General features: G+C 48.4%; 9 protein-coding genes across 9 annotated transcripts; 4 read left to right on the top strand and 5 right to left on the bottom strand.

Annotated features, from left to right (window-relative positions):
- Window positions 1-1,138: 1,138 nt before the first annotated feature.
- N7481_002390 (uncharacterized protein) lies at window positions 1,139-2,446 on the bottom strand (the record flags this gene model as incomplete). Its single annotated transcript, XM_057261609.1, has 5 exons — window positions 1,139-1,553; window positions 1,618-1,760; window positions 1,821-2,045; window positions 2,143-2,214; window positions 2,285-2,446. The coding sequence occupies 5 exons, from the start codon at window positions 2,444-2,446 to the stop codon at window positions 1,139-1,141; spliced, it is 1,017 nt and encodes a 338-aa protein (XP_057126541.1).
- Window positions 2,447-3,401: 955 nt separating this feature from the next.
- N7481_002389 (amino acid/polyamine transporter I) lies at window positions 3,402-5,381 on the top strand (the record flags this gene model as incomplete). Its single annotated transcript, XM_057261608.1, has 7 exons — window positions 3,402-3,524; window positions 3,581-3,651; window positions 3,726-3,860; window positions 3,911-3,993; window positions 4,057-4,454; window positions 4,508-4,837; window positions 4,899-5,381. 7 exons carry the CDS (start codon window positions 3,402-3,404, stop codon window positions 5,379-5,381), a joined length of 1,623 nt encoding a protein of 540 aa, XP_057126540.1.
- Window positions 5,382-5,491: 110 nt separating this feature from the next.
- On the bottom strand, window positions 5,492-7,432 carry N7481_002388 (uncharacterized protein; the record flags this gene model as incomplete). The annotated part of the gene is made up of 8 exons (XM_057261607.1): window positions 5,492-5,704; window positions 5,763-5,997; window positions 6,165-6,265; window positions 6,311-6,574; window positions 6,630-6,888; window positions 6,937-6,996; window positions 7,062-7,220; window positions 7,281-7,432. The coding sequence occupies 8 exons, from the start codon at window positions 7,430-7,432 to the stop codon at window positions 5,492-5,494; spliced, it is 1,443 nt and encodes a 480-aa protein (XP_057126539.1).
- Window positions 7,433-7,967: 535 nt separating this feature from the next.
- Window positions 7,968-9,389, bottom strand: N7481_002387 (M20 family metallopeptidase; the record flags this gene model as incomplete). The annotated part of the gene is made up of 4 exons (XM_057261606.1): window positions 7,968-8,182; window positions 8,241-8,380; window positions 8,437-9,239; window positions 9,297-9,389. 4 exons carry the CDS (start codon window positions 9,387-9,389, stop codon window positions 7,968-7,970), a joined length of 1,251 nt encoding a protein of 416 aa, XP_057126538.1.
- A 503-nt stretch (window positions 9,390-9,892) lies between these two features.
- Window positions 9,893-11,908, top strand: N7481_002386 (uncharacterized protein; the record flags this gene model as incomplete). The annotated part of the gene is made up of 4 exons (XM_057261605.1): window positions 9,893-9,926; window positions 9,990-11,368; window positions 11,440-11,532; window positions 11,603-11,908. The coding sequence occupies 4 exons, from the start codon at window positions 9,893-9,895 to the stop codon at window positions 11,906-11,908; spliced, it is 1,812 nt and encodes a 603-aa protein (XP_057126537.1).
- A 936-nt stretch (window positions 11,909-12,844) lies between these two features.
- On the top strand, window positions 12,845-14,611 carry N7481_002385 (glycosyl hydrolase family 79 C-terminal domain-containing protein; the record flags this gene model as incomplete). The annotated part of the gene is made up of 5 exons (XM_057261604.1): window positions 12,845-13,113; window positions 13,173-13,673; window positions 13,731-13,783; window positions 13,836-14,032; window positions 14,093-14,611. The coding sequence occupies 5 exons, from the start codon at window positions 12,845-12,847 to the stop codon at window positions 14,609-14,611; spliced, it is 1,539 nt and encodes a 512-aa protein (XP_057126536.1).
- A 2,212-nt stretch (window positions 14,612-16,823) lies between these two features.
- Window positions 16,824-19,377, top strand: N7481_002384 (uncharacterized protein; the record flags this gene model as incomplete). Its single annotated transcript, XM_057261603.1, has 2 exons — window positions 16,824-17,586; window positions 17,657-19,377. The coding sequence occupies 2 exons, from the start codon at window positions 16,824-16,826 to the stop codon at window positions 19,375-19,377; spliced, it is 2,484 nt and encodes an 827-aa protein (XP_057126535.1).
- A 206-nt stretch (window positions 19,378-19,583) lies between these two features.
- On the bottom strand, window positions 19,584-21,503 carry N7481_002383 (uncharacterized protein; the record flags this gene model as incomplete). Its single annotated transcript, XM_057261602.1, has 1 exon — window positions 19,584-21,503. The coding sequence occupies one exon, from the start codon at window positions 21,501-21,503 to the stop codon at window positions 19,584-19,586; it is 1,920 nt and encodes a 639-aa protein (XP_057126534.1).
- Window positions 21,504-23,125: 1,622 nt separating this feature from the next.
- Window positions 23,126-25,339, bottom strand: N7481_002382 (uncharacterized protein; the record flags this gene model as incomplete). Its single annotated transcript, XM_057261601.1, has 1 exon — window positions 23,126-25,339. One exon carries the CDS (start codon window positions 25,337-25,339, stop codon window positions 23,126-23,128), a length of 2,214 nt encoding a protein of 737 aa, XP_057126533.1.
- Between the last annotated feature and the right edge of the window lie 2,070 nt (window positions 25,340-27,409).

Raw genomic sequence — 27,409 nt, 5'->3', positions numbered from 1 at the left:
GAACTAGTAAGATAACTGGCTGCATACTTCCTACTACAAACAAGCGCTACTAGTTCTATTTACAATACGATCTATATACTCTGTCTTTACCAGAAAATGAGAGTGATGTAGTCCCTCTTCTCGTTTAGCTGAAACGTTGCCTTACAAGTCTGGCAGCACACTGTTAAAAATCAAGCATCCGCTCGCTGTCGTCTATCGTTCGCCATACGGGCAAGGACTCAGAGCCCTGGAGCTTCGTTGCTCATACTAGTACTCCACGGTCCCCGGTCTGCCTAACTCCTCGATGCTTCCCAAAATCTTGATCCCTTTTCACCTACTCTTATCCGGCCCGAAGTTGCAATCAATAAAATTTCATCTCGAAAGTCACCCGCAGGTTTTCATATTTCCGATCTTGTCAAGTTTAACCAACCGAGTATGCTGGGGCTCTGGGGTAGCGGGCTGTCATCCACGACGGGGAAATACGAAACACGAGGCATGTTTTCCTGGAAATGATCGCTTGTGATTAGTTCTGGATATTTAACTTCTGTTGGCCTCAGGTGCCTGAAAACGCGACCAAGGGGACGATCGTGGAGAATTCTCCAGACGGGTAGCTCTGCGAGAACATGACCCACAACCCATTGGGGGCCGTCAGGACGATGTCGAGTGGGAGGTAAAGTCTAATTATCTTCCAAGCCACAAGGGAAACTAAGGCAGGTGGTAGGTTAGTATTTGCGGAGCACCTTGCCTGTTTCGCGGCCCCATTGCTCTACATGCCAAGAGTTACAGAATGTCTTACGATGCAATGCAAGACTTTGCGGCAGATCGATTCCATTCTTGCCATTGGCCGGATAGTCTGCCCGGGAAAATAGCCGACCCGATATCATTTCATCTAAATTAGGCTCGTGGGACAAATCGTGTGATCGTGAAGAATGGTGGATTTCTATCATTCTAGACCTCCTGAAAAATCGGTATGGTTCAGATACCACAAGCAGTATTTCTCCTCGCAGGGAACAGCAATTCTATTATGAAGGTACTGGATGTGTTAAGCATTTACATACGAGGACATACAGATACTTGATTGGCTATTTATATTTTTTGGCCCCTGTGTTACAGTGTACAACTTGGATTCGGCCCCATACATGCGGGCACTGGCCAAAGTTCATCCGCTGAGTCGATCGGTAGATCGCTTGCCACCCGCAGACCAAGGCTGGTTCTCTGAGATGATTTGCGCCCGACTAGACTGGCTGTCCACCTCCCAGTCTTGTGTGACTAGAATCTGATCCCTCATAGAAAATTGCGAAGTGCCATGACCCCTATGGCTCGACCTGGCATTTGTTTGCGACCGGTTGTACTTGTAATTCGAGCTGGTTGGATCGTCCACGCCCTCAATTTTGAGCCCATTGGTTCTCATCCATGAGAGAAATGGCTTGAGCTGACCCCAGCATGCTGTTACAATACTCAGGCATTGCACAGTGACTTCCACAATCGTAATATCACACAGGCCATAAGTGGGATCGCGTGACTGGGTACCTTTCTTAATCAACGCAAGCTGGCCAATGCCAGCCGCAGAGACACTATATAGATTTTTCGTTAGCTTGGAGATGAAGAAGCATAGTAAAGGCACTAGGAAGAACTCACAGGAGTCTTGGCATGAATATACCGGCGAATATCATACGTCGTTTCAACGAAGTCTGAATGCTAGAAATGAGGATCATAGCTTGGGAAAATATTATAAGATCTGTGACGATATTGGAGCCGGTGACGAAGAAGCGCCATGCCATCTGGAAAACGTAGAAAGCTCAGTACTATTATCCATCAATGACCGCAGACAGAGATTTTACCTCATTGAAGCATTTGCCGTTCCTGAAATCCCACGTCCGCGGTAGGGAACATTGGAAGGCAGTACCAAATATTGTGATGACAGCCCATGTACAAATCATGCCCTCCACAAGACGAGCATACTTTCTATCTTTTGATGTTGGTGTTAAGCTCCGGATGAAAACAGCGAGAGATAACTTCGATAACGTAAGGCTAATGAGGTATAGAAGCGACCCGGCGTACAGATACTATGAGTAGAATCGATGGTTAGCGGGGTCTGAAGAGGGTAAAATCGAAATGACAACTGCTCGCCTTCATGGTTTGATCAAATTCCGGAGCAGAGACATCTTTAAAGTGCTTTCCATACCCAGAGGCCACAGCCATGGATATGATCACGCTTTGCACAATGCAGAATACCTAGTCGTGAAGAGTGGAGTTAGAAAGCCGGTAAATATTCACGATGAGGATAACTGGCAAGAATTTATACCAAAGAAGCCACAATTAACAAGTCATCTATCGTCAATTTGTGGAATAAGTTAAATTTTGTTCCCAGCCGGGCACTGACGCTCAGAATGACAACGACCAGAAGAACCCATGTCGTGACATTGACAGCGGGGTCTTTGGATTCCGTTTTGAAGCGTGTACCCATCGATGCTGGTTGCGTGAAAGAAAGAGGATAACAATAAAGTCTAGCAGGCAATATAGATAAGTGTGACAAGGGGAGCTCCTAGTAATAAGCCGCCTTATATCACTGATGACCTCTTGTGGTTGCTGCTGCAGGGGCCGAATGGTTTGAATTCTATTTTACTGGGCGTACCCGGGAGATCCCAGACTTGAGGGGGCGAAATCGTATCATTTACTGAACAAGGTTCCGAGTCGGGTCTTGGCCGAACAATATGCATCTGCCCCTCAAGGATTCCGATCCCGTTTCAAGCTGAGTATCGTCCTGTTGCGACCCCTATACCCGATAAGTTCCACTTTGTCCGTTAGGCCTAGAGCCAAGGCGCACTTTTTGATGAGACTTTGTAACTTTCATTATCCCGATGCACAAATCCTTCGAAGAATATTACGCAAGTTTTAAGCAACAGACTTCACCGGGCTGCATTTATTATGGAGTAGAAATTGGACCGAAGGATTCGCCCCCAGCTCGTGTCGGTGCAACAGCGGCCTAGAGCTTAGTTCACTCGCCCCTGGGGCTTCCCAATAACCTATAAGCAGTGGGCTTTAATATATTCGCACCACATCGGTCCCGCAATCGGTGCGAATCAAGAGCGCAATTGGCCCTGGCGGAGCCTCCCAGCAACCTTCTGCGTGGGATCGACATCGCAATCGCGCGTTGTGGGCCCCTAAATCCTTGGGCGTCGGGCCAGCCCTCGTTACAGTTCACAAGTGTTCAACTCAACACAGGGCCAGATGCATTAGTGTCATTTTTCGCATGTTTGAGATCCTAGCAATGCAACAGCAATACTGCATCTTGCTCCGCTTTTTTCGGGCATTCCATTCCAGTTTGCCTCGCAGGCGTTTCTCTTTTTAACCCGCCATCCCTCCCGGCGTCGCTTACTTCCTCCCTTGGCTCACCCCACGTCGCCTCCTCAACAACAAACATGGTGGCATACGAGCTGAAGAATCAGGCCTCGATCACAGCCCGTGGCGGGGAACAGGAATACTCTATCCAAGACCGAGATAATCTTCAACTGCAACGGCTGGGTAAGAGACCTGTTCTCAAGGTATGCGACCGCGTCGAGACCCAGCGGCTGATTTGATAACTAAACATTCCTTGCAGCGAAACTTCGGAATTCTCTCAATTCTTGGTTTTAGCTGCACCATTTTGGGTACTTGGGAAGGTCTTCTCGGGTAGGTTCGTTTCATCGGTCTCATGGGTATCTATCTAACGTATTTCCAGTACATTCGTCAATCCTTTGCAAAAGTCGGTTCTATCCCATCGTTTTTTCGACATGTCTGACAGATAACAGTGGTGGATCTGGAGGTGCTGTTTATGCCTACATTTTTGCTTGGGTCGGTACTGCCTGTACCTTTGTTGTATTGGGTGAAATGGGATCTATGTCAGTTACGGAGCCGATAGAAACGCCCAATAGGACTGACACGCAAGTAGGGCACCTACATCAGGAGGCCAGTACCACTGGTGTGCTATGCTTGCTCCAATAAAGCAGCAAAAGTTTCTCAGTTATATAACTGGTAGGTTATAGCCTTACCCAATATCTGGAAAGGTCGGTCAAGCTAAAATATTGTTAACGACAGGTTGGATGGCTGTGATGGGTTGGCAAACTGCCTTCGCATCAGCTTCATATTTATGCGGAACTGAGATCCAGGGAACAGCGATTCTAGCCCATAAACTCTACGAGCCTGAGGCGTGGCATGGAACACTGATTGTTTGGGCGGCACTCGTCGCTGCACTTCTTGCTAACTTAGTCGGTGGGAAATTCCTGCCCCGGCTCGAAGCTATCATCCTGGTAGTCCATATTGTCGGATTCTTTGGGATCCTCATCCCCCTGGTCTACATGTCCGAACACAAGAGCAACGATGAAGTATTTCTGCAGTTCCTCAACAGTGGAGAATTTCCAACACAAGGAATATCTTGGTTCGTTGGCATGACTAGTTGTGCATTTGCATTCGCGGGAGGCGACGCCGCCGTTCACGTATGTATTTTCCTTCTGCATTATATTTTTAGCTGTGCTAATCTCTTGAATAGATGGCAGAAGAGGTTAATAATGCCTCTGTTGTTATTCCTCGCGCTCTGATGATGAGTGTCGGTATCAATGGCTGTCTGGGATTCGGCATGTTGCTTGCGATGCTTTTCTGCCTTGGAAACATGGATGATGCTCTGAACACCACCACTGGATATCCATTTATTGAAGTCTTCTACCAGGGTACAGGTTCTATGGCTGGCTCTTTGACCATGTGCTCAATTATTCTTATAATTGCCGTCTGCTCGGTTGTAGGTCTCCTAGCAGCCACCTCCCGCCAATTTTGGTCGTTCGCGAGAGACAGAGGAGTCCCAGGCTGGCGTTTTTGGAGTCAGGTGTGTACTACAAATCTAAATTGTTTTTAGATTTACCGATATCTGACAATTTTATCTTAAGGTCTCGCCTACCAATAGATTGCCCATGTGGTCGGTCCTTCTTACAACGCTCATCAGTTTGCTGCTCGCCTTGATCAACATCGGCTCCTCGGTCGCCCTGAATGATGTTCTGTCAATGGCAGTTTCCGGTCTATATTCTTCCTATCTTATCGTTTCGGTTCTACTGCTATTCCGCCGAATCAAAGGCGACATTTCTCGGTACAATGATAACGACGATGATATTGTGAATCTCCCCGGAAAAAAGCTGGTCTGGGGCCCATTCCACGTCCCTGGTATTTGGGGTATTTTGGTAAACGGGTTTGCCGTTATTTATATTATTATTGTGATCTTTTGGAGCTTTTGGCCTACCGCAATGAACCCCAGCGTGACTGATATGAACTACAGTGTCGTTGGTTGGGGAGGCGTCATATTCCTCGCTACGCTGTACTATGTCATCAGAGCCAGGCACGTTTATACTGGACCTGTGGTGGAGATTTCCATGTGATATGCTACTATGAAAAGAATATAGACTATGCGTACTTGTTCAGCCAGACCGATACCGTAATAATATTTCTCTTCTAGCTCCAGGGCTTGAGTAGCTATGATTCATATATGCTAGTAGACATATCGAAATTTATCGTTCTTCAGATCAGTAATGTCCGACAACTCACCTGAGGATGTGCTAAACTGCTTCTCAGGGGAGTTGTCCGGCGCAGAGACCGAGCCTCTCTTATCCCTCTGTGTGTTTTCCCATCGGAGATAATACATGAGGGCTCCGCTATCGACGACATTGATCGAAAGACATATAATTATAGCCAAGAACCCGCTCTAAACAGTATTGTTAGATGTAAGATCTATACTTTCAACTTTCACTTGCATCACTTACCTGGTACTTGGGGGCCTCGTTCTCAAAAAATAGCTGCGGGCCAATTATGTTTCCAACGCAGTACAAGATGAAGAAAACTGCGCTGACGGTAGCCTTCTTCGTAAAACCACCCACATTGGAGCTGATTATTGTCAACGCAATTGGCATGGCGGTCGAGTACACTCCCATGAGGATCAAACCAGCGTAACGAGCCCCAACAGACTTGCAAACATAGACAAGTACACTCCCGACAATGCTTCAGTTGAATTAGCCAACACTCTTTCAGACTATGGATATATTTAGTTTACCTGATTATGTTCATCCCAATCATAACAAGACATCTGCTATTTTTCAATTTGGAAGAAAGAATACCGCTTGTTTGGTCAGAAAGCTCGATCTGAAAGGGCTTTGAATTTCACTTACCCGCTCAACACAAAAAGGAAGACGATGAAACCACCCGGCAACCCCAGTAGTAAGGTATGGCGAGTATCGAAGCCAAATCCTTTGAGAACAAGTCCATTGAACTTTTCAAAATTAGCTTTATTGTAAAAATAGGACAGTGAGCTTACGGTAGTGTATCCCCCGTTTGGGATGTTGGCCGTTAGGACCATGATCGCCAAGAGCAAGGTTTTCGGATCTTGAAAAACCTCCATAATTTGGCCCTTGTCGATATGTGTATTTTTGAAGCCAGTATGGTTAGCCCGCAGTCTCTCGGTCGCAATCATTCTTTCTTCCTCGGTAAGGAAGGGAGCATCGGTTGGGGAGTTTGGCAAGCGGAAGAGCATGAGAACTCCCCAAACAAAAGTGAGAGCCCCAAATATAATGAAAAGCCACTATATCATGATCAGTCATTCTTGTTTGGGTATTTTGCGCTTTCTTGACTCTCACCTGCCATGCACCAAGTTTACTCTTGATCTCGAGAACACCAACGGCAATGGAGTTTCCAATCAGGAGAGATAAAGAATTTCCACAAAACCAAATGCCCGCACGGAGTGGCTGTTCAGATGTGCGGTACCATAGCGATGTGATCAAAGTGAATCCTGGAGATAAACTAGCCTCTGTACATCCCAGGAAGAACCGAACTACCATTAATGTGGCAAAGTTGGTGGTAGCCGCATGGCATGCCAATACAATTGCCCACAGGATACTCGACGCATGTTAGATCGAGATTTTTAAAACGAAGAAAAAAACTCACAAATTGACCGCGAGATACTTTCCCAGTGGGAATTTAACCATTAGTAGTGATGCGGGGTAACTGGTCGGTTTCAGCGTGAACAATGTCCCTTTTCGACGCCCTTTTTCGCGGTGGGATAATCTTACGAGAAAAACAAATATCCAAAATAGAAAATTCCAGACGCCCAACTATATTGAGTTCCTGTTAGATGGAGATCCTGCAGCAGACCCATCAAAACTGAATAGCCGAGAGTCTGTTTATCTAGAAATGCCATCATGTAGGCCACGACCATGATGGGCAGAATTCTATAAAAGTATTGATTAGCCAATTCTGAAATTCAAAAGATAATCCAAGGCATGACCAACTTTCGATCTATTTTTCGAACGAGTCTTTTTTCTGCAATAGGTGAGAACTCGAACGATGACTGAAATTGCTCAGCAGCCCCATTGTCAAAACTCCGGGTCTCCACCTCTGCATTGTGATCTCCGATGGATTTCTTTTCAATTTGGTCATCCATGATTGACAAAGAACGAAGAGGAAGAAGAATAATAATAATAATCAGTATGAAGCAAGTTCCTGTCAACTTCAAGTTGTGACAGGTAAGACTTGCCTTTATACTATCTCAATATAGTCTCATGACCGCCGAGGTATCAAATGCAAGCGAGACTTCTGTCACGACATTGCAGCTTCAACCCCGCAATAACCCAGACATAGATAAAGAAAATCGTGGCGAAGGGTCACAATATTGCGGACAATTGGTTGTATCGGCAAGTTAGTCGAGGCTTGGCAGGCCTAGAGCCCCGGCTAAAGAGTTTAGCATTCCGAGAGTGAACTAGAAAGGTCCGCGCATCGGTCCCCTTTTCCCTGATTGGTGTTTTGAGTAATTTAGGTTATATTTCCCCAGATACCAGATAACAAGAGTGGGTGTACGAATGGACTACAGTTAGAGTGGCTATCTTGAGTAAAGCGAGCTAGTATGATTCTTAAGGCCGAAACTTCGATATCGCGGCATTTCTACCTAATAATCTATATTTTGCTCAAGATTTCTTATATCACTGACGCTGAAAGTTTTCCTTCACCTGTTCGGCAAATTTATCGTCCACCAGAACCTGACATGCCACTACAGCCATTCCTGCCGCGCAGGCAATTGCTCTCTCAAATCCTTCTGGTGATCCAGCTCCATTGGTAAACTCAGGGGTATGATTCACGCCTTCGGTTGGGATACAGAACATTCCATGGAATCCAGGAACCTCGTAGGACACGTTTCCTAAGCCAAAGGTCAGTAATTGAATCCATATGCTGCACATTGAAACATGGAAACGAACCCATATCAGTAGATCCACCCCCAAGCCCTCCCTTTTGCTCTGAGTTATCAAAGATAGTATGATAACCCATTGATCTCATTGCTGAGACATAGCTCTCACAAATTGGAACGTTTGTTTTGAGATCAGCATACGAAATACCCCTATATATGCACGTTGAGTCACCATTCAATCATTTAATGGGGCTATTTTCACGTACCAGGTATGATCAACCTTGCACCCGGTGGCAGTGGCAGCAGCCTCAAAGCACTTGATAACCTTTTCAGTTAATGTCTTTAAGGTCTTGGTTGTGGGCGAGCGAATATAGTAGTCCACTGTAGCGGTCATAGGAATCACGTTTGGCCGATCGCCTCCGTTGACAATGACACCGTGAACCTTCTGGCTCGGCAAAATCTGTTGCCGGAGCATCGATATGTTCACGTATGCCGAGACTACCGCATCCAAAGCATTGATACCCTCCCAGGGAGCAGCCGCGGCATGGGCCGGTTTTCCAGTAAAAGTCACCTTGACCTTATCGTTGGCGAGGAACCCTCCTTCCTGGACCGTAGCCATACAATGAAGATCCGGCTTTCCCGGTATCATTGGAACGGGGTGAACCATTAGACACGCGTCCACGCCCTTATAGGCGCCGGCCTTGATAAGCTTAACTTTACCGCCGCCAGACTCCTCGGCTGGTGTTCCAAGCAGACGAACTGTGAATCCAGATACGGAAGATGCTTGGGCTTTCATAGACTCGCAGGTCGCAATAAAGGCCGCGATGGAGCTAGTCGCGATCAGATTGTGGCCGCAGGCATGGCCGATACCAGGCAGAGCATCGTATTCTGCGTTGAATGCAACAACACGACCCCCGTTGCCGTGGACATAATCAACTTCGAGAGCAGTCTCCAAGCCAAACGCTTTACGGCGCACCTGATAACCATTGTTCTTGAGGCTGTCAAACAGCTCGCAAATATGATCATGAGCCTTGTACTCTTCATACGCAAGTTCTGGGTTAGACCAGATCTGTCCAATATTAGCTGGGAGAAGATAAATGCCGAATAATTCTATTTTATAACCCACCTTGTGATTGATGTCCTTTAGCTGGGCATCATATCGGCGAAGAACTTCCTGTACTTTGTCGAGGAATTCTCGCTGGGATTCGGGGACATGCATATTGTATAGCTTGGCTTTAAATGGACCAATTGGAATGCGAGGCGTTTGATGAATTTTATCGTGGAATGTTGATGATTAAATAGGTCATTTATATCGGCATCCACGGTAATCCGGCAAATTTCAAAGCTCCATCCATGACAAAGGAAGGTTATACTTTCCAAGGTTCTAGGCGACGCATGGCACTGCTCGATTGAGTTAAAGCGATGCTTGCCGACGCAGCCAATCGGCATTCAACAATCGGGACGACCCAGAGAATCGACCTTAGCCAGGCGATCTCTCCGCTCGGCAGATAAGGTCTCACGCCTCCCCAGCCTCCACTTTTCCCCTCAACACATTTCTTCTTGCCGAGTAACTATTCTCTACTCGCCATACTAATAGGTCCTCTACGATTAGTGTGACCTGATAGCCCCAGCTTTGAGGTCTTTAGTGGCGCGGCTGGGACCCTGAGTACGACCAGATGGACCCTGAATGGCTCTTTGGGGCAGCTCTCAACATCTCCTAATATGCACAAGTCTGGAAAGACGCGTTCTAAGACAGGTATGGATCTACCACCCTGACAATTGAAACCCTTGCGTCAATCACGGGACTGACAAAAACAAGGGTGTCGAACGTGCCGCATTCGCAAGGTGAAATGTGACGAGGGAAAGCAGTTGGTCCAAGGACAGAACGAACCACATTGTAAACGATGCGTTGTCGCCGGTATCCGATGCGAGTGGAGGGGTGGGCCCATTCCACGCAAGTCAAAGCCAGCCTCATCTTCCCCCGCGACTGCATTGGACAATGGCCTTGAAAATGGGACAACACAGAGTGCCAACGATGCTAGTCATATGGTTCGAAGGCCGTCCCTGCCACATGGTCAATCGACATTTTTGTCGCGCAATGCACCATTGATGCCCGCGCGTGATCCCAGCCTCCTGGGAAACAACAACCTGGTACAAGCTGCTAATTCTCTCACCCTGTCTGCATTTGATCGAGACTGTCTTGGTTATCTTCAGAACTCGACACTTGTCGTGATTTTGGGAAAACACTGGCCATGGTCGACAGTGTCCTACGCCTATCATAAGATTAGCGTGAAAGAACCAATGGTCATGAGTATGATTCTAGCCAGCACTGCACGCGAAATCCATCGTTCCCGGCTTCATGACCAAGAAGCTTCAATTACACCAACCCTGAGCACTGAAAATCGTGAACTAGATGGACGTATGCACTACGGTCGCGCCCTGTCAAGTCTGCGCCATGCACTTAAACAAGATGTTAAATCGTCACAGAAGATAGAAGCCATATTCGTCACGCTGTGGCTCATGATTGACTATGAAAATCGATTCGGTAACGGAGCGACTGCAATTAACATTCACATCCGTGGTATTGAAAGTCTTCTGCACAACCATGTTGTACCTTTGCTCCAGGCACCGGGGGACGCTTCCCAAGGCCAAGGGGCCGGGGGCTCGTCTACAGCGGCAATAATATCGAGTGGTGAAGATACTGTACGAAAGAGACATGTTGATATCCAGCCAATGCCCTCGGACGAAATAGGCACTGAGGGGACTTCTGATGCTGCCACATCAATTCCGGATTCTTTGCGAGGACTTCGCTGCACATCAGTGCCTCTCTTTCTGCTTTGGACCCTTTACTTTTTCACACCTGCAGCTCTTTTTTTCGGGCCTGCCACTACAAGACTGGATACCAATATCTTTCAATTCTTCTTGGGAGCTCAGAGTGAGAGCACAACGCAGATTTCTCTTCCAGAGCTTTACCGAATAAGTAGGCAGTCTCCCGCCCGATTCTGGGGCGAAAAATACCCCCTGTCTTCTCAATTAGATGATATGGAGAACCTTCCTGGCCTCACCCTGTACCATCGAAGCCACGTCGCACAGTTTAAAATCACGGAGCTATTCAAACAGGGTGTGCCTAATGGAGTCAACTCTGGAGTTGAAACGCCCTATCAACAGATTGTCGATGAGATAAACACAATATCTATGGTGAGTGAAAGAAGGCAATTTACAATCCATTCATCTTGCCTCAAAAGAATTCAACTAATTGGCCAACACAGGAATATGACACAGTTCTAACCACCGCTAGAGCAGCGCCTTCATGTGAATCTATTGGTGATAACCGCCGAGTAATGGAGACCGTGTATTGGTCTGTAATAACTTTCCACAGCACTATTGTTTTCTTTCACCTTTGTTTTCAAGATATTCTTAACAAATATCCAGCGACGCAAGCTCGCAACAATCTCATGTCTCTCCCAAACGGCTGTATCCCAGGTTCTTGAGCTGAGCCTGAAACTCCATCGCAGCCGACCCCGTCTCATGATTCGAATTGCCTGGCCTTTATTCCTTGCTGGAATTGCGACTCCGGATCAGATTTATCAGGACTGGGTAGCCATTCGACTGCGTGAGCTGGGTCGATATGGACAGAATTATACCCGCATCAGCAAACGCTTTGATGAGATAATTCAAGGGGGTCAAGCCTATGTATACAATAGAGAGGACCTTGCCTTGAGTAACTCACATAGCTAGAACAAAGCAATGATAATGAAATACGCAACTTCTTCAAGTCCTGGAATATATGGGAATATGTAATGATGTATGTAGATTTTCAAACATTTTCATTACCAATGACATGACATTCAATAAATATTGCGTCACAAAATGCCCCAAGCATTCAAATAAACCAAGGGTCACCTCCAAGGAAAGTTATTTGATCAAGGCTATTGTTCTCGGCATTTGCTGAAATAGCATTCTCTACATGGCAAGTGGGAGCAAAAACGCCGGTTGGTGGCCGGAATGTTTCCGTGATTGAACTTTAAGTATACCTGGCTCATACACTAAAATATTGTATATTGATCGACATAACCCCGCTACATACCCAACCGGATAATCCGAGTCGGTAATCTGTGGGGTACATGCCGGGGAAGTGGGGGATTTTGTGGGATGTGGAGGTCATTTTGGGGATCAACAGGCCCATCCGCCTGCCATGCATCACAAGTTTGAAAAATCCCCCCCCCCAGGCGGGGAAATCGGGTTATGAATATCGGCTATGTTAGATGAAATTCTTTTTCCATTAATTAGAAGCCCATTGACACGTTGTTTGATATCTACGTGTCTGTCTATCCGATAGGTACAGCAGACTAACTTTTCTACGTGGCAGTATAGGTAATGATAGCAATATTTCGATCGGTGAGTCTATTACAATACCAGAAGACCTCAAGGGACGGAATGGTTGCTATAAACTACATAAATCTATTAGGATTGGTCCGCATTTCTCCTACATGAGATTATGAATGACGGCTGAGCCCAAGCCAAGAAAGCCTATAATCATCCTACGAGCTTTTTCAATAACCGATGATGGCGAATAGCCGACGAAAAATAACATAAATTGAGAGAATTTTACAATAGAGATTTATCTTCTATTCTTACTCGCACTGGCAGTCAATAAAATTTTATTTGGCCAAAATGCTATCTTTCTTTCCGTTGATGGGCATGGCCGTGTTCCTCGGTCGTTGCCATGGACTCGAAAATTCCGAGTCTATAGTTATCCCGAGGCCAAATGCCGGTGCTAAATATGTTCCCAGAGATCTGCAGTCCTTTTCAATTGAATTTGCTTTCTTTCCAGACTATGCTGGGAACAAATCTCACCCTAACCATTTCTCCAAGAATTTATTGGAGAACTTTAAGGACCTCACTGGAGTATATCCATTGGTCAGAGTTGGAGGAACCTCTCAGTGAGTATTCAGGTCCATTTAAATATCCCTGGCACTATATCTGATATAAACCATGACAGAGATCATTCGGACTACTTCCCGGAACAGGAAGATAATATCCAGCTTATATACGAGCATCCCGACGATGATCAACCGATCCAAATCAATTATGGACCAACATTCTTTGAATCTTACCATACACTTGGACCCGTCAAGTTTTTGCATGGTTTAAACCAGAACCAAAATCGGTCTATCAAACAGCTTCAGGGCGCTGCCATCGAAGCCTGTACTGCAATTGGACCGCAGCTACATCTTTTTGAGTTGGGAAATGAGTGGAACTTTGCACCAGGCAGCTATAGGTCGGCCAACTACTCATTGCTGGACTATGTCCACGAATGGAATTACAAGTCTTCGGTAGTCAAATCTGCTGTTCAAAAGGCTTGCCCGGGTCCTTTTCCAGGATTCATGGCACCGAGCTTCGTCTTATTGGATTCTGTCGAAACAAACGGCTGGACTGTACAAGAACTTTATAATCTTGGATATGATGACAAGAACTTGACCAAGGAATTCTCATTCCACAAGTGAGTCCCTTTACTTCACTTCACATTGATTCCTCGACTAACCATAACTTCGTGTAGCTACATGGGTGTCAACCTTGATCCAACTAGCAACGGAGCAGATGACCTTCAGAGTATGACCCTTACGGATCTCAGAAAAGTTATATACCATACTAACAACGACAGAAACCCTCATGAACCACACTAGTATTATTGAAAATTTGGCGCCTCAAATTGGTCGCTCTAAAGATCTCGCATATCTAGGTCACCTCTACACCCTAGGTGAAATGAACTCAATTGCGGGGCAGGGACGCAACGGGGAAACCAACGTCTTTGGGGATGCCCTATGGATGGTCGACTTTTCCCTCTGGGCCGCGGCACATGTAAGATAATCCTGACAATAACTTCATTTCCATCGTGAATAGTGCTGACAAAGAGGGCAGAATATTAAGCGTCTCCATCTGCACCAAGGTCTCAACTACCGATATACTTCATGGCAGCCCATTCCCAGTAAAGGAGAAGACATAGCCACAAGGCCACCTTATTATGGTCAGATCATGGTCGCTGCAACTTTGGGCCGTGCCGAGAATTCCCGCGTGGTTAATATTCCTTTGAAAGAGGATACTGAGGCCGCGTATGGAATTTATCACGGAGAGAAGCTGTCCAAGATTGTTGTCATGAACATGAAAGCTTTCAACGAGACCACTTCCGGAGGCCGGCCGTGTCGGCAATATCAGTTTAAAGTCCCTGGAAGACATGATCGTGTGAAAGTCGAACGTATGATTGCTCCTGGAAGTGATTCGACTAGCGACGTGACTTTTGGGGGTATTTCCTATGACTATGATCTCAGACGTGGAAAACCAGTGACTGTTCACTCGGAGAAGGAGATGGTCGAGGTTCGCGGCGGAACAGTCTCGATCGACATCCCGGACTCTTCGGCGGCTCTTTTGACTCTTATTTGAATCTGACGATGGCCACTGGTTATTGGTATCAAACAGAACTCGAATCAATTGCTCAATCTATACGATTATACAATATCTAAGCTGCCCCAGAATTATTTACTTGGGTCGTTAAACTCCGAGTTTGATTCCACATTTCCACATTTCCAAAATCTAGCAGCCCAGTTCTCTTACCATTATGCAAAGTGAACGAAGTGACTGTCCTACTAGAATTTCACACTGCTGCCTGGTTCAGACTCCGTATCATGCATGGAATTGTCTATCATTCAGGACACTTTATATACTATTAGCTTCAGTTAAGCACCTATCGGCGAGGCTGGACACCACAAGTCCTATCCGCGGCTCAACCTAAGTACGAGCTACAATCCAACGTTAGCGGACTTAATTCTGTCTTTGAAAGTCCGTGCTGAGCTACTGCACCATAAGCTGCGCCAAGGTGGAGTGGTCGGTAATTTTATTGGATCAGAATAAGGGCATACTGCTCGTATGTGAGATGGCAAATAGCAAACACAGACCAAACAACGAATCATGGTTTTAAGCCCCCTTTTATCCCCAAACACACTTGCGAGCGAAAAAGGCGCAGCCTGAACGTGGAATCTACACACCCAGATGACTACCCTTGTGTCAATGCTCCCGCGGGCCACCCCTCATGCCACGGCTATATCATAGAAAATCAAAGGGCGGATGCGCTCGTTGCAAGGCTCGACGCGTCAAGGTGATGCACAATTTGACAATTCGGCGATCTGTTGCCAATCGATCTTACAGTGCGATGAGACTAGGCCTACTTGCGTATGTCATATATTGATTGATTCTGGACGGCCGAAAGCTAATAGAAACCACAGGGGACATGTACACGCCATGAAGTAGACTGCGAATACGATGCTTCATACGATGACATTTTCGTTCGGAATCTCCGTCATCTACCGAGCTTGGCAATCGATGCGGCTCCGCAGGCTACCGTGCCTCACGGACTGCGATGCCACTCGCAGAAAGTCAATCCCGTCGTCTCATGGAGCTTCGTCTCATGCAAATATTTGTCATTAAGAATTCGCATACCCTGCCCGGCTTATATCTCGTACAAAATCGGGAAGAGTGGATAAACGATATCCCACGACTGGCGATCGGCCATGAGCCCCTTCTTTACGCGATGTTCTCTCTAACAATCTCATACATCATCATAACCAACGAAGACTTTCCCCTGTAGACACGAGACTTGTCTATATACAAGGCTCAATATCTCGAATCTGCTTTGAAGCAACATCGCCAATCTATATGACGTGTCTACACATGCGAAGAGCCAATACTATGCTTTGAAAACTTCATCAAAGCCACGCTTTTCATTGCATGGGTGAGTAACAAGGAGTCACCTTGAGCAAGATTGATGACGACGCTAAATAAAGATCAAATCCTGGTATCGAGTACGAAACACAGTCGGCTATTTTCAAAGTTAATGAGGTCACTGTCAAGTTCAATATACCAATCAGTATTTGACTCAAAGATCAGTACGAGATAATTGCTCGCAAATTTGAATCTCGACTGCATTGACCAAGCCACATACAATAGTTTGTGGAGTACAGAGTACAGAGTACATAGCACGGAGGATACGGAGTATCCAAAGTAGGGCTGCCACGGTCATCTGCTCATCTGCCCACTCCTTCCGTCTTTCCGCCCCCAACTCAGCTTTGACCTCATCTCATCTCTGCTCTTCTCCGCCAATCTTACCAATCCAACCCAATCCCACCAATCCCCGATCCGATCAGCCTTATTCTCGCCAGAAATGGAAGTAAAGGTTCGCAGCCTCTGCACTGCCATGCACGCCCACGACGCCCACCTGCAATCGCGTGGAAGAAACAAGGCCAGACCCTGGCCAAACCGTTGCTTACAACCCAATGGCAGCGCTGCAGTGGAGACCTGATCATCTTAAAGATCCATTTGCGACCCTGAGGCTCCACTGTATAATATGGTCGAGCAAATTAGAGTCACCGCAACTCCGACCCTAAGGACTAGCTCCACCTTAGTGCCTAGGATTGGGCCTCCAGCCCCGTTGCCGCAGAGCATCAGCCGCAGAAAATAAGCACGAGGGGCCTCCCTCTTCCTCCACTCTGCAAAGACACTCCTATTTTTAAACCATTTGACGGCCTAGAGCTCCGGTTTAAGGCTGGCCACTTTCTTCATGCTCCGTTGACAGCTTCATCCCCATTGCGCGAGCGCCAGGATGGCCGAGTCGCGAGAATCTCAGCACTCGCTGCTGCCAGAGGAAGACCTCGTTAATGCTCGCCCTGCTCGCTCCTGGAATCCACTCGGCCGCTCCGAATCGCCAAGTCTCGACTATCACCACATCCCCTCTCCCTCGCGCACCTTCTCTAATGAAGTCTTCCGCGATGTCGGCCTGGGAATCACCAATCCCTCTGGGGAAACCCTGCCTGTTGGTAGATCGAGGCGAGATTCCGTCTCGAGTACAGACAGCCAAGCGGACACTCCAGGTTTCTTGAAAACGCCCGAAACACCTGCCGTGCCACACTCGCCCAACTGCCCTAGTCACAGAACGATCCTCCAGCGTCGATTGTCATGGGTTCCGATCACGATTCTCGTTCTCGCTTTCTATGCGACCATATTCTCCGGCATCTACCTCATTGTCGCATTTTGGAAGCCTCGGTGGGATATCATCAATGACAAACAGGCGCTGGCCCCATCCACCGCCAATCTACTGTGCGCCTTCTTTGCCAAAACCATCGAATTGGCCTATGTCACCATCTGCGTCGCGTTCTTAGGACAAGTGCTGAGTCGCCGAGCGTTGACAAGGGATTCGCGAGGTATCAGCATCGCCGACATGAGTATGCGCGCGTGGATCATGCAGCCCGGATCGATGATTGTGCACTGGGAGACATTGCGATACTCAGGACTAACAATCCTTGGCACTATCGCGTTGGTTGCTACCTTTGTAGCCATGCTCTACACAACCGCTGCGGAAGCTTTGGGTGAGTTAGTTGTCTGTCCATGTTGTTAGTGGCGAGTGATGAATTAGATCAAGACTAACCCGCATTCCAGTATCACCAAAACTCTCCATGGGATCATCTGAAAACAGAACCCTGGCGGGGAAAGTCCAGTCTAGTTTCGCCAACACCCACTTTCTCGCGTCGGTCTGTCAAACTCCAATCCCCTTGGAAATGGATCCTGTAAACCGCAATAACACATGTCTCGAGATTGAGCATGTCAGCTCAGCATACCATAATTACCAGCAGTGGATCACGGAATGGAGCGATTTAGTACAGGGCGACAACAGAACATCCGACAAGCTTCACCACCGCCGGAATCCCAGCGGATCGATTTGGGATAACACGACAGTTACCGGAAGCTGGATCGAAGTCAAAGACACTGAAGAGCTTTCGAGCAAGTACAGTCGCATGGTCAACAACATTACCATGGCAATGCCCCATGGCGGTATTCCGGGTGCAGCTATGGACGGGAGAAACGATATTAAGCAGCCGAAGGATGCCTCAGGCGAAGGCAAATACAATCTTGAAGCCATGGTCCCATCACCGGCAGTCAACGTACTGTGTGTGGGGATGAACAAGTCAGAGCTATCACCCATTGTGTACACCGAATGGCCCGACTCGGATGACTTCAACGCAACAAGCTGGATGGCCAGTCCATCTGACAAAATCCCTGTCGTACCCTCGTGGCTAAATAGCACAGTGGTCGACGACATCTTTGGCTTTGGCAAGAAGTATGGCCAGCGCCCTCCTATTTTCGGCAAATTCCCAGAAACCTACAACACCATCCTTAACATAACAGGCCCCTGGCCCGCAGACTCAATCTACTTGCTGGGAAAGCCAAACGTCTCTCACCCGCCCTATGTTATGTGTTCAATCCGCGCCAAATTAACTGGCGCATGCTCTACAAGCTATAGTGCTGCGTCCAGCGGCGCCTTTCTAACCTCAAAATGCGAGGATCCCGACAACACATTCCAATACAACCGTGATCACCCAGATTTTGGGGAGGGCCGATGGGATCCTGACTGGAAAAACATCGCATCGGAATGGGCCAACTCCCTCAGTCTCGGAGCGGGGATCACAGACGGTGCAGCCAGTAACGCACGCCTCTTGATGCAGATGATGCCATCTTACGATGAGTCTTCAAAAACATACTCCCTTAGTCGGCATTTCCCTTCTATCGGCGAAGCCCTTGCCGTAATGGCTGGCAGTACTCTGATTCTCAGCACGCGAGATACCCCCTTCGTTCAGGGTTGGAACTACAACGTGACTGACAATATCCTTCCTGAGCCGGTCTACCACTACTTCAAGGCCTCGGTCCAAGCCGTCGGCTATGCTTCCGGTGGCACAGAGCGCTGGCAAGGTGTATTTTACGTCATTCTAATTTTCTGCTTCATCACGAGCTTCATTTGTTTCGGCTTTATGATCCTCGAAGCGCGAGGCCATCAAATCACAGACTTCACCGAGCCCCAGAACCTGTTCGCGCTGGCTATGAACAGTCCACATAGCGCGCGGCTTCATGGCGCCTGTGGCGGTGGCCCTGTTGGCCGACAGCTGAAAGAGCGTTGGTTTATTGGCATGGAAGAAGATGATGCACACTATTATATCCGCGCCAAGGCGGATGGCAAAAGTGCATTCGGCAGTGGGCGATCTACTGCATACCGGGCTGTTGAACAGATGGACATGGACGATAGCTCTTTGAAACCCGTGAGCCCTGCCGTCAATGAATTCCGGCGTGTCTCGAAGCGAGGATCATTCCTCGCGAAGTTTTATTAATCACTAAAGAATAATTTCTATCGAATGATATCCATGATTTAATCTGTATTCTATTTATATCTTGCTTTTTTGGGTGTACTGTTTGAACATCCTGGCATTTCGCCTTACACTTAATTTTCTGGCCTCCAAGCAGCTCGCTATCTAGAACCTCAAGTTCCAGGAATGATGGCATTGGTATTACTAACTAGTACTAACTGGTAGTATTCTCACAGCTCGACTGGTTCCAGCTCACCCGTTCGAGCGTGTCGTCGGCGGCTTACCCCGGGTCGGTGCCCTATCGGCGAGCGGATATCTCGCAGAAGATGTCGAGAATCGGGCCTATATATCTCATTCGCATATTCCAGCGCGGTCTGGCCATTCTTATCCGTAATATTGACATCTATCCTGCTTGAAGATAGCAGTAGCTGCACGGCATCAACTTGACGTCTGGTTATTGCATGCATCAAAGGCGTTTTGCCATCGTCCCTCGATGTGTTCGGGTTCACCGAGTCCGGGCATGCAAGAAATACTCTCATCACCTCTAGGGCATCGCGAGCCACGAATTTCCTCTCGCTGTCGAGATCATCGTAACCCATTTCTTCCGTCTTCATCCAATCCGAAGAAACAGGAACACCCGCGTCACGCAGTAAATTGAGAATATCCTGACAGGCAGAGGGAAGGGGAGCACCACCAAGCTCATGGGCAAAGAAACTAGAACGTGGCTTTTGAGCAAATTGCCCCTGATCAATTGCAGCAATCAGAGGAGTAAATCCATGGATCTGATCTTTGGCTTCAGGATCCGCCCTTCTAGACTCCAACAGCACCCTCACAGCACCCGCAGCACCTTTCGCCGCAGCCAAAAAAGTCGCCGTCCGGCCATAGATATCCCTCGACTCGACTTCGACCTCATCAAGTGAGAGCAAAAATCGGACGGAATCTTCTTCCCCAGCAGCAGCAGCACAAGACAGCGGCGTTGCCAAATCATCTGTTTGCGAATTAACATCGACCTTCCCAGTCTCCAACAGAAGCTTCATCACCCCGACATGTCCCTTTACTGCAGCCCAACAGAACGGCGTACGGCCAGACTTGGACGGCTTCTCAGGATCAACATCATCCCTAGCAAGCAAGATCTTCACAATACCCTCATGGCCACTTCTCGCCGCACTGATCAACGGAGTCCTCAATTCCCCCCGAGGCCGCCCCGTAGCCCGATTCGGATCGATTCCCCTCGACAAATCCAGTATCAGAAGAACAATATCTTCATAACCTCTGTCACAGGCCTCCGCCAACTCATCCTCCCTGAAAACATGATACGCATCATCCATCCCCTCTCCCACGGTATCAATCTCGAAACAAGCCCGAACACACTCAACCTCGCCCCCCAAAACCGCAGCCAAAAGACTATCTTTATCGAATCCACTCCGTCCATCCTTCAACAACATCTTCAAAATCTCAACCCTCCCCCATTCCAACGCGATATTAATCGGATTAAGCGCACTCCTACCCAAAAATATCCCCATACCATTACCCCTCTGAATAATATGAGCCACACTAGACCCATACTCGTCCTCCTCATCCACCCCCAACAAAACCTCCACAACATCCACATGCCCAAACTGAACCGCATAACAGAGCGCCGAAAATCCAACTCCATCCAACAAATAAATCAATCCACGATCCCTCCCAATCAAAAAGCGCACCATATCCACATACCCGTTCCTCGAGGCCGCCATGAGCGGAAGAGATTCCGGCCGAGCTTCTAGATATTCAGAGCGACCTCGGCGTCCGACTCGGCGTAGGGGTTTACCAGGTACGACTGGGACGCGCGTTATCGCGCCTCGGGATACCATTTTCTCTGCGAGACGGATGTGGTTGTGATTGCATGCCCAAAGGAATTTCGATTGCGGGTCCGAGCACATTTTGTAGAGAGCATCTTGGAAGGTGTTGTGGAAGTGGTGACATGTTTGGATGAGTGCGTTCAGGTCGCCTTCTTTTTCGATGTGTGTGCCTATATGAAGAAGCAGCTCGGTTGGGAGGGATGATAAGTGGGATATTTGGTTCCTTTCGTTGGTGTTGTCGTTATTGCTAGTAATTTGTCTTGGGTGGGGTCGTAGGACTAGGTCGGATCTTGTTGGTAGTGTCGACATTTTAATTTCCATAGATGGGGCTGGACTAGCCATTGCATCCCAGTTTAAGTTAAGGAGGAGTTTCTTCTATTCTCGCAGGTGGGGGTGTTGTTGCAGTTGAGTCAGATTGACGAGGCTCGGGATTGTCTCCTTTGCGGGGGAGCTTCCGGGCACATCAAGCTGTGTGATTGGTGAGATTGAAGGGAATTTCGCCCACAGCAGCCCAGTAATTCCTAGTTCATATCAGGTTCTTTTCATGATCGCACTGATCAGCGCTAGTTTGAGTATTACTGAAGAGGACGTTTGCAACTAATTAACTCGGACTTTCGTGGCAGGCAAGACAACCCTTCATTTCAGCCAGTCCTCAATGATACTAGTACACAACGGAGCAGACCTGCCAGTAATCCTGGTAAATGTGCGAGAGATATCCTTAATGATGGACGTTTCAGTATCAAGACACCATATTCATTCTCATCACCTATTGCCTGGATCTGGCACTCATGAGGATACCCCAATTCCAGAAACGCAGCCTCGAGCGTCTTCGCTGCCTTCTCAGCCGTCGAGGACTTCCTAGCAACAATCACCACCTTCCTTTTTGAAATCAGACCCATGAGGAAACGTGCTTGATGAACTTGTGCAGGATGGACAATGTTAGAGATACAATCTGAAAGATATTAGTATACTACTTGGTATCTTGCCCAGTCATATACCTAGTACCCTGAATTGTTAGAATTAAGCAATCGGTATGGGAAGAATAGCTTCACCGAGGGGATGGCAAAGCTTTAATTATAGAGAACACCCCTGAGCCGATTGCCGCCATGGAGCGCCGTAGTTACCATTGCTTGCATCGACTAAGGTCCCCCCCCCCGGGACTCCTCATGCCAGTGTATAATCAACTGTGAATTTGACTCGATAATCAAGGTGGGAAGCCCAGGCGCCAGATGTAAGAAGTGAATTTCCACTTATGAGCAAGATTCTTTCTCTGTATCTTCCAAAATTTGACAGATTGTACCGGAACGCAGATGGCAAAGCTCCACTCACCGGAGATCGCTTCTGCTACGTAGTGGCCAGGGACTACGAAAACGAGTAAAAAGATCAAAGGTACCCAGGTACCTCATAGATTGAAATATGTACAAGACCAGGGGTCGAAACCCGAACCAGCACGAAGAGTGAGCATTGAAAAGAAGGAGTTCGGACCAGGCCGCATCGCGTATTGACAGGCGGAACAAAACACACAGAGAGGATTTGTATGGGGAATAGGTATAAGAATATGAATGTTCAGAGGAGATCAGATCAGATCGGAGATAAAATCGAAGACACAGAGAGAGTGAGGCAACGCTAAAGAATCGCTCGCGCACTCAGATAAATGAATAAAATGAAGAGAAATGGACCGAATGCGAAACTGTTAATGCGGAGGATGCACCGACACGAACTTTTACAAGGACGCCATGCCGGACGCCATGCAGGAAAGAGGAAGAGATTGGATGTAGAGTCTATGCTTGATAGACTTAGGTAGAGAACGAGATTGATGAGGGTAGAAAAGATGGTATGAGAGAGGGTGAGAGGGTAGGATAGTTCTGGGAGATATCAACAGACGGGCGCCATGGTGGGTGGTGGGTATAACCGTTCAGCTCAACCTCAGCTTAGCGGTCGGCGTGGATATTCAACCAGCTCATGTCGGAATTGACATTCTGAGTGCGACCTGGTGTGCGAATCTCATCGATATCATCCGGTATGATGACGCTAGACCTCCGACCGTGGGATTGGCGGTTGTCCATATCGGGGAAATACCCCGAACCAGTATTTTGCAGATCTCGTGTGCTGGAGTCATAGAAACTGGTGCTGTAATTGCTGCTGGGTGGTCGTCCCAGCCAACTCTGCTTATGTGCGCCTGTCCAGGCTGTGTCGTGGGGGTCATCGTCCGACATGAGGCTAATCGAGTCGGCGCTAGATATCCGCGCTGATTGTGCTTCTGGAATAGCGAGGCTGCGGCCGATCCCGATTGAAGAGGAGCTCTCGGTTGTCGGGCTGCCGCTATATACCTGGCCTAGTGGTTTGGGTTGGTCGAGGAAGCCGAAGTTGATTGGGGTGAGATTCGTCATTGGCCAGGCACTCCCGCGGTAGTCGGATTTGGTGTAGACTGAGCTGACGGTTGACCGATCAGCGGGCATGCCGAGGTTGGATGTATCGTTATTATCTTCGAAGTATTTGCCCCATCCTTCGTCTGTTGTCCGATCACCAGCCTTGTTGGATCCCACTGCTGCTCCTGCTCCAGCTCCCGCTGCTCCACCCGCGACAATGGCAGCGACCTCGGAACCCTGGGAGTACATACTCGAGGGCGCAAGTCCACTGGACGGGATAGGTGATAACGGGCTGCTATCGCGAGGTTTTGATGACAGACCGTAGCCATTGTTGGCGGGAGGTGGTTTGAGAGATTTCTCTCCGGTGGCACGGCCAGACATGATGGCGAGCGAGTCATTGGACATGGCAGCAAAGGGGACTGGGCTCTTGGCCATTGGATAGGCACCTGCAGCCAGGGGTGCTAAGCCCTGGTCTTGACCTAAGCCTCGGTCTTGGAAGCTTAGACGGTCCTTGCTGTCATTGGGCCGCTGGCCATTTTGAATTTGCTGTTGCTTCTTGCGGCGAAGGAGGAAGAGCAAGAGCAGAAGAATGATAGCGACACCACATACGCTACCCAACGTCGCACCCAGGATTGTTTTCAAATCAGCGTGCGAGGTGCTTCCACCAGCAGCCGCGGCAGGGGTGGAGGAGGAAGTGGACGTTGGGGTAACAGAGGCGGAACTGGAAGAGATGGATGTCGAGGTCGAGGTCGGTGTCGAGGATGTGAACGAAGTTGTCGTGGTGTGATGTTTCAAGGTATGTTGTGGCTTGCCGTAGAATAATTCGGTCGCATTGGCCCAGCTATTGGAGGTTTGGTTGAAGATGGCCAATGTTTCATCGCCACTACCGCCTGCGACAACAACCATTCCCTGCTGTTGGGCGAGGGAAAACTCCGTCCATTTCTTCGATGGGGCATTTGAACTATTGTATGTGGGATAGTCGCTCAAGCTGCGCTTCGTGAGGGGTGTAGCAGCCTGTGCCTTGCCCTCATCATTCACCAAGGCATAACTCTGGACGGAGTCGGCGGACCCATCCATCTTGAAAGTCATCAAAACCTTACCACCAGAGGAGTCGTCCATCACAATAGGCTTTGTTGTGTCCGACACACTACTTGGTGACGGCAAGCTTGCACCTGATGTTGTCCATCCTGTCGTGTCGCTAAAAGTCCAAACATCAGCGCTCGACGTCTGGCCGCCCATCATGGCAACATTGGAAGAATCCCATGTCATAAGGTAGGGGTTATTGGAGTTTGGGGCACCATGGCTGAGCTGAGAACCACTGCCATATGGAGGAACGGTGTCAATGGTCCATGACTGATCGGTGGGAACAGTAGAACCAGACGAACTGCCACCAAACACGATAATCTTGTGGCTTGAACTGATATATCCAGCGCCATGGCCAGTGAGTCCGGTCAAAACGCCGGCGGGGCCAAGGGTTGACCAGGTTGTATCCTTGAAGGAATATCGCTGCATGCCAGAGTAGCTGTCGTCGCCGCCGGTCCCGCCGACGACGTAGAGGGCTTGCTCGTCTTCATTACCATCGACGCCACCTAGCATACAAACTGCGTCGTCCACCAGAACAGGGTCCCCGCTTTTGTAGCTTGTGGGCGCATGCCATTTGGCATCCTTCTCGAGGTCGATATACTGGAGGCCGTTTTTGGAGAAGACGTAGAGGGTGTTGTTGTAAATGACGGAGCAACGGCCCTTCAATTCGTGGTCGGGGGTGGGGACCTTCATGTCGATTGGGAGATGGCGAAAATGCAAAGAACGAAATATGATGATACCAGACCAAGCGAGGGAGTTGCGGATAGCCAGCCGGTGAGAAATCAGGTCGATAATTGAAAATGGTGACTGCCAGAGCACTATCTCATCTCGGCCGGGATTTAGCAGCGGCGCGCACGCATTCGGGGTATCAAGGTTAAGACGGAGGGATGCTGGTACACTCGAATGGGTTGTGTTTAGCGAGCCAAGGCAATTGGGGGCGGTCGTGTCAGGCGGAGTCGAGTCGAGTTGAGTCAGATAGTATGGGATTGGATTGAAATGAGAAGTCCAGCTCGGGATAGTCAGGGGTTCAAGTTGTGTGGAGGTTGATCGCGAAGACGGCGATTGGGTGAATGGAAGGAGTGAAGAATCGAAAGTCGAAAGTCGAAAGTCGAAAATCGAAAATTGAAGATGCAAAGATGGTGAGAATTTGGGAGTAGAGAATGGGGGCGACAAGTCGCGAAAGAAAGCTGGATAGGAGTTAGTGTTGGAGTCGGATGGGGTGGCAGGAATCGGAAATCAGAAATCAGGAATTGGGCGACACACCGAAGGACAAGTGCACAGCACAAAAGCAAGACAAGACACAACAACAACCGAGGGAGGGCGAGGGGGGCAATCGGGGAGAGGAAAGGAGAGGAGAGAGGAGAGAAAAGAGGAGGAGTGGACATGGAAGTGCTGCGGTGCCAAGGTGAGACATGCACTTCCCTTTCCCTCCACCTCCGCCATCCCCCTTTGGGCTTATTCGGTCATGCTAATTTAACTCGGCGCGTACTTGAGCATAGTATGGGTGTAGTATAGGTCTACTATAGCAATAGAGTATATTTGACTCTATTATAGCCAACTATGATGGTCAATAATGCAATAGTGCTCCATATACCATTGTCACAGCATACTCGTACAAGGCTGTTCGGGCAGTAGGAACCCACCAGGAGACTACGGAGTACCTGCAGTGCAGTCTGCGGCCCCGGGGTCCAGTCTGCAGCCTCCTCTCCTCCTCTCCTCCTCTCCCTCCTCCTCCCCTCCTCCCTGCTGATAATAATAGCAAGGGGTTCATAAGTACGGATACACCATGAAAATAATGAAAATAAACACGCCCCTTAACTCTTTTTACTCCTGAGTGAACCACGGTTGGTCGTCTGAAACCGTGGAATCACATGGCTCGTGCACGCAATAGCATCATCGCCCGCAATATTGGGATATTGATATTTGGGTATTGGCTTGACCACTGTCCCATTGGTATAAGGAGTACGGAGGTACACGAGACTCCGGTACTCCCTATAGTATACATGTCACGAGTATACCTATCCAGTCTCTATACGGAGTACAGAGTACTCGTATCGCTTCCAAAGTCACGGCTATCCACCACCACCACTCCCATCACTCTAAAGTGGGCCACGGGCGAAACACCCGCCTTCTCGAACATCATCCCTCTATGCCTAGAACAGCTAACCGAGCACTACGAGTAATAAGCCCAGCCTCCAGTGCTTCACATTAACTGATCAGATCCAGTTGGCTGGTACAGGCACTGGCACTGGCACTGGTACCATCACTCAGCACAGAGTTCTCATCCTCTGTACTCTGACTGTATCACCATGCAGGTACCAAGCCAACCTTAGGAAAATCCGGTTTAAAATCAGGATCCAGGAACCACCCGGGCACCTATTGCACGATCCCACTCCAGTCGCACAGTCCTCCACCAACAGATCAAAAGATTGGACCCCCTTCTCCCTCGCGATAGGTTCCATTTCTACGCCAGTCTACCCAGTCTAGTCCTATTCGGGACATTCTCCCTTGGCGGGACGGCTGATCGGTGATGGCATCGTTCAGCGGGCGAGTGACAGAGTCCGAATACTCGCCACCCCTGTACGATCCTGCAATTGGACATCCCTGCAATCGGAGAGTTCGGGGGGGGGATGGAAATGAAAATGAAGAACTGGAGTGAGAGGAGAGCACAGGTCCTCCGGAGCATATCTTCGTATTCATGTACACTGCACTGCGTACTATGTATTTGCTACTCCGTACGGACCCTGACTCGCTCTCGCCCAC

This window comes from Penicillium waksmanii (assembly GCF_028829765.1).
Source record: "Penicillium waksmanii strain IBT 27052 chromosome Unknown utg000002l:1.0-3326099.0:1.0-3328782.0, whole genome shotgun sequence".
Lineage (NCBI taxonomy): Eukaryota > Fungi > Ascomycota > Eurotiomycetes > Eurotiales > Aspergillaceae > Penicillium > Penicillium waksmanii.
Note: the sequence above shows the minus strand (reverse complement) of the source record. Positions and strands in the feature narration are given on the sequence as shown.